At 51.9% G+C, this 6,016-nt stretch overlaps 1 protein-coding gene across 1 annotated transcript in view; it reads right to left on the reverse strand.

The window, feature by feature from the left end:
- Positions 1-1,042: 1,042 nt before the first annotated feature.
- DDRGK1 (DDRGK domain containing 1) overlaps positions 1,043-6,016 on the reverse strand; it is a 15,065-nt gene continuing 10,091 nt past the window's right edge. Inside the window, exons 7-9 of the mRNA XM_006163958.3 lie at positions 2,518-2,574; positions 1,690-1,738; positions 1,043-1,341 (exon numbers count right to left, since the gene is read on the reverse strand). Of these exons, the coding sequence (XP_006164020.1) occupies positions 1,175-1,341; positions 1,690-1,738; positions 2,518-2,574 (273 nt within the window). The 3' untranslated portion in view covers positions 1,043-1,174. The remainder of the gene's footprint in view (positions 1,342-1,689; positions 1,739-2,517; positions 2,575-6,016) is intronic.

Genomic DNA, 6,016 nt, shown 5'->3' on the forward strand with positions numbered 1-6,016 from the left:
ATATGCACACACTTAAACATGTGCCTCGTCCCCCAAACAGCAAGATGCTCACACCATGAACAGCCCACAGGAGCAAGAGAGACTGACCCTTCAGGAGATCCGTATCTTCCACCTCACACCCACTCCTGAGCATATGGTCCTCAGAGCTATCAGGGGGTGGAATCACCCACGCCATTTCAACTTTTTTTTTTGTCAAGCATGTCCAGCTAAACTCATGTGGTCTGCCATCTGAGCAACATCCCTCTGCTACAGGGATATCCAGTTCAAGCAGTTCCTCCCATCTGCCTCAGCCTTTCTTCATCACTGACCTTCCTTCTCTTCCTCTTAATGACTTCTGCTCCCTAGGACTCTACCCTTTTCCCTATGGGCTCCCAACCTTACCTAGGGCTCTTCAATCTGTATAAAAAAGCCATAAGACAACTCCTTCTCCCCCCGATCCCTGGTTAAGAGAGATGTGGCCTAAGATTTCCCCTTCTTCACTCTGAGATGGGTGGGAGAGAGGAGAAGACCTCATCTAGGGCTTGAACAGCCGGGCTTGCATGGCAAAAGGAACATTGCACAATAGGATTTGTTTTTTTGTCATTTTTAGAATGTGCTTACTGGAGAGAGACAGAAAAAGCGAGAAAGCACCCTTCAGGGTGATGGCCACAGCACAATCCCTTCTCCTCCATCTTCCTCCTGAGATTTTGGCCCAGGCATGCACACATACCCAGCACGTTTCTCAAGCTACCAGGTCCAGGACTCATCACACGTAATTGGTCATGCAGGATCCAGCTACCTTAGCTGCCATGCCGCCAGCTGGCCCAGGCTTTGTTTTTTTGAATGAACGCACCATAAAAATGGACTTTCAGGCTAGCCAGAGGTGTGGTTACACGGGCTCTGGTGAGTGCGCACAACCTCTAGCAAAATTACTTTTTAAAAAAGGACTTTCACCATCTTCTAAGGGATCTCCCCATCTTTCGGATAAATTCTGAGGCTTAGATTTCACCTCCTCATCTGGGATTCCAGGCCAGGCCTTCTACCACACCAAGCCACACCAAGCTCAGCAGTGCTCATGGGCTTTAATTTGTAACTGCTTGGTCACACTCCATCCCTGCCCCAGGATGGTAAGGAAAGATGAAGGTGTGGTTAGGTAGGCTGCACCAGCTCCGAGTCCAAGAGAGAAGGGCTGGGGTCAGGCGGGGACCTGGGTAGGAGGCTCCCTGCCCCAGGTGATGAGGGAGTTGCTGGCCTGGGCAAGCTCGGCGATGGACACCCGGCCCCGCTGTCGGATGAAGTTGGCCACAGCAGTCAGCTCCTCTGGCGTTATGTAGATGAACTTGCCGCGGTCGTCAATCACACCTGTGGGAGCACGCAGGGTGTGGGGCTGAGCCCTCCCATCTGGTCTGAGAATGTCTACTGACTCCCTCACAACTGGCTCGGAGCCCTCTAGGTCTCTGGCCTGCCTGGCCTTTCCCAGATACATCCAGTCCCAGATAGGCCAGTCAGTCAGACTTCCTTGCCTGTCCTCGCCCCCTCAGAGACAGCCCCAGGTCTCAGTATGTCTTCATGGTGCTCCATTACTCAAGTGTACTCCCCCCCACCCCTCGCCCGAGGGTCATCCTGCTTCTGTAACAAGTCCCTGCTGGTCCCTGTGGCTAGACAGTTCTCAAGGCCAGGGCCTGTAATGACTGAGCCCTGTCCTCTCACCTGTTAGAGTCCCCTCAGCCAGCAGGTCCTGGATGCGGTTTATGGTGTCCTAGAAGGAAAACAATTCTCAGAGCAGTAACAGGCACTGTTTTCCCCAGAAAAAACACCTGCAACCTCCCTCCCACCATAGCCAATTTTCCTCCCTCCCAGCAGAGGACAATGAGACTCTCTGCTCTGCTTTTTAAGGGACTCTGGGGAAACAGGGCTCTTGTCCTGGGCCCTGTGTTCCAGCTGGAGGAGAGCAGTGACAGCTGGCCATGAAAGCTGGTGCAGCCAATTAGCACAAGTTGTCGAGGTAACTGGATTTGGGGTGCTCTAGTCACAGGAGCTGGTGGAATGATTTGGTTTGGATTTTTTTTTCCCATTTTCAATCCTACCAGTTCTTCCATCTAATAAAGACATAGGATTCCTAGAGTGCTAAGAGATTCCTCTACCCTACTCACTCCTGGTGGTGGGAAGGGTGGGGAAATCAAGATTACCTTGAGCTAGCCTAGTGGTTAAGGTAGCTGGATCCAACATGACCAACTGTGTGGTTTGAATCCTGACCCTGCTGGCTTGAAAACCATGCTGGGCATGTGTGCATGGGTGCCCCCAAATCCTGACTGGATGGAGAAATGGAGAAGGGACTATGGCATGACCATGTCCCATTGGGAGGTGCCTTCTCCCTCTCCCTCTCTCTCTGGCAAGCACATATACCCTTTGGCAAATTAAAATAAAAATAAAAAGACTCTACTTTTAGGGAAGGCCCTAAAGATATCTCTCTTCTGTGCAAGCCACAAAGACCCCACCGGCCACATTCCACAAGGCAGGCCACCTTCCAGTACTTACCTGAGTCCGCAGGCCCACCTGAGAAGCCAGGTCTTCCAAGAGCACCACCTTGGACTGCTGTAAAGGAAACGAGAAAAGAGAGCGCTGAGCCTGAGTAAATCTCTCTTGGCATGGGTACCCCTGAGATTTGCGTTATGATCTGAGCTGTTCTGAGGGGACAGAGGAACACCTTGCCTATTCCTGTATGACAGCCTTGCTCTCCTCACACACACACACACACACACACACACACACACACGCTCACAACCACACACACACAAACAGCATATTCATGAACTTTTCCAGTCCTCAGCGTGCAAGAAAGGATCTACTAAAACCCCGACCTGCCTCACTGCCCTGTCCTGGACTGAGGACTCCTCTGAGACACACACACATAGTGGACACGGGAGCACAGCTGCCACCCTGCCCTCTGCATCCCACTACGTCTGGTTAATATCACAGACAAGTTGGAAGGGGAAGTACCACAAAAAGAAAGGGAGTGACAGTCACCCAAAGCTTTTTTTTATCTTTTAAGAATTATTTTATTTAACTTTATTTATTTATTTTATTTATTTTTAATTGAGCAGAGAGGGACAGAGTGAAAGAAAGAGAGAGAGGGAAAGTGAGAAAGGAAGCTGCCAGGTATGGGACTCAAACCTCAGTCAGCCATATGGGAGTCCAGCGCCCTTATCCACCCTACCACCTGCTGACTCCCAAAAACTATTTTTAAAAGCTGTTTGCTGAGGACCTGCCAGGACAAGGGCTTCAGGGAAACAATGGGTAAATGGGACACAGTGCCTGCTCACGAGCTCACAGGTGGCTGGGGAGACAGGCAAGTGTACAGACAGGAGAGTGCGGATACAGGTCCCAGCAAGCCGGGCCTCTCAGGAGGTAGTGAGACCCTCTCCTGACTTACCTCTACTCACCGACCCCCCCTATGACTCTGATACTCCCCCCTCTTTTCACCCATTGTCTTCACATCACCTGAAGCTCCAAGCCTGCGTCTCACAATGGAGTGCTTCCCACGCACAACCAAGGACCATGCTCCACATGCTGCCCTCACACCCTCAGACGAAACTTCAATTCCCAGGGGTACAGCCCTGGGTCTGCAGCAGGGTCCACACACGCACTTGCTCCCACCTCCCCTAGATGGTACAGGGCTCAAGAGAAGGCAGTCTTTGAGTTTGTGAAGAGCTGGGGTAGAAGTGACACAGTGACACCTCTTCAACTGCAGATGGCACTTGACTTATTTGAAATGCCAAACCATATGTGTGAGCCGGGAGGTGAGAGAGAAGTTGGGCCAGGTAGGCAAGCACAAAGTGACCTAGACAGCTGGCCTTGACCTACGAAACAGGGAACAGGCCCTGGGCTTGCAGTGACAGCTTGGAGCAGAAACACAAAGTCACCCCATGTGGTTCTTGAGGATGTGGCCTGGAGTGCTGCTGGGGCCAAAAATGTTTGAAAGGATAGCCAGGTGGTGACACAGCAGTAGTGCAGCTCAACGCACATGGGAAAGGTCCTGGGTTTGCATCCTGGGATCTCTCTGAACTAACCAGGCGTGCATATATGCACATGTATTTACCTAGGCCAGCCGAGATTGGGGATGGGTCATGTAAGGACCTTATTGGGGGTGCCTGCCTGCCTGTCTGTCTCTCTCATGGAAGAAATAAATAGACTTAAAAAAAAAATAAAAAACAAACCCAACCATCCAACCACTGTCAGAAAGGAGAGTGAGCTAGTATGAACAAACTATCTTTTTCTTTTTTTGCTACAGGGCATATGAACTCACTGAAGACAGAGAGAGGGAACATGAAAAAGCACTTCCCAAAGGGTATGGCCACACTACAATTCCTTCTCTTCCATTCTCCTCTTGGGATTTTGGGCATGGGCATATGTGCATGTACATGCACCCAGCATGGTTGTCAAGATTCTGGGTCCAGGACTCCAACTGTGCAGTCAGCCAAGTGGAATCCAGCCACTCTAACCTCCACACCATCTGTTGGCCCAGAGCAAGCTATCTTTACACTTCCTATAAACTATGGCCTGGTAGTTAGGTCAGCTAGGTCCCATCTGGCTGACCCCAGTGGCTTGAAAAACATGCAAGTATATATGCCTGCATGCCCCAAATCCCAACAGAATGGAGAAATGGAGGAGACGGGATTGTGTCGTGACCGTGCCTCATGTGGGGGTGCTTTCTCTCTCGCCCTCTCTCTTTCTCCATCTCTCTCTGGCAAGTGCACATGCCCACTGGCAAGTAAAAATAAATAAACAAATTGCTGGGTGCAAAATGTTCCTCTGGTTCTGAAACCCTAAGTCAAAACGGCCTAGCCTTCAAAGCACAGAGGAAGGTGAGTGGGCTGAGTTTCAGAAGTCTTCCTCCTCCCACAAGGCAGCAGCTCTGGGAGAATCAGCCAGCTCAGGCTGGAAAAATTTGCAGAAGCTCCATTGGAGTTTGAAGCCCTGAAAATGGCACCAGCAGGGAATCACCTAAAGCAGCGGCCTTTCCTCTGGAAGCTAGGGGGGTCTTCCTCCAGTTTCTGCAGAGATGGGGACATTGAGGCCAACCCCCTCCTCTCAATCCACCTGGGAAGGCTTCCTAGAGAAGAGACGGAGGTCCATGTTGCTGTCCACAGGTTAGGTGAGGAAAGTGAGTTCCACACAGCAGCAGCAGAGTGTGAGAGCGGTCCTGCTTGGCGGTAGCCCCCAGCCCATAGAGTGTGCCAGGGCGAAGACGGGCTCCATCAGGGGAATGCTCGCAGTCTGAGGGAACAGGACCCTCTGGAAGCTACCAGTGTTTCTCCCTCTTAGGAACTCCCAGGTCCCAAGCAGTGAGCATAGCCCCTTGCTGCTAGGAGGCATCTAAACCCTGTTCTCTTCTGGGGAGGGTGGGGGGAGGATTATGCAAGCCTAGGCTCCTTGGCAGCCCTAGTACCACCCCCACCCCCACCCCCGCTCCCTCTGCACTCCTTCCCTCAGCCGCCTCTGCACCTCAGAGCTGCACTTGAAAACCTCTCCCCTCACCACATCCTTTGTGGGAGAGAAGTTGCTTAGCAGCAAAGCAGAGCAGGACGTGCTTATGCAACCCTAGCATCACTGGGGTGGCCTGTGTGAGGCTGCAGACACAAGGGGACTTGCTACTGTCCTGCTCTAGACACCAAAGGAAACACCCTCCATGTTCCCAAGAACCCAAGTTCCTGGTCAGGAGTACATGGCAGAGGACACTTGTTTCAACCAAGTGGAGCCTCCGTGTGACAGAAATGACAAAAAACACGTGAAGAGACTTGAAAACATAGTGACTCACTGTGCGTGGGGTCTGAAGTGCAGGGAAACTGTCAAACCCTGAGTGTGAGGACGCAACTGAAGACTCACACCACCCACACGGACCCAGGGCCTTCTCCATCTTTGGGTCAGAGGAGAAGAGACTCTCCCAGCTGGGGCACCAGTAGCCCAGCCCCCCTGGGTTCCCATGCTCACTCCTGCCCGAACCTGAGCAAACTGCCTACAGTCTCGGCTCGGGGCT

The sequence above is a fragment of the Tupaia chinensis genome, unplaced genomic scaffold (genome assembly GCF_000334495.1).
Source record: "Tupaia chinensis unplaced genomic scaffold, TupChi_1.0 Scaffold143574_1, whole genome shotgun sequence".
Classification (NCBI taxonomy): Eukaryota; Metazoa; Chordata; class Mammalia; order Scandentia; family Tupaiidae; genus Tupaia; species Tupaia belangeri.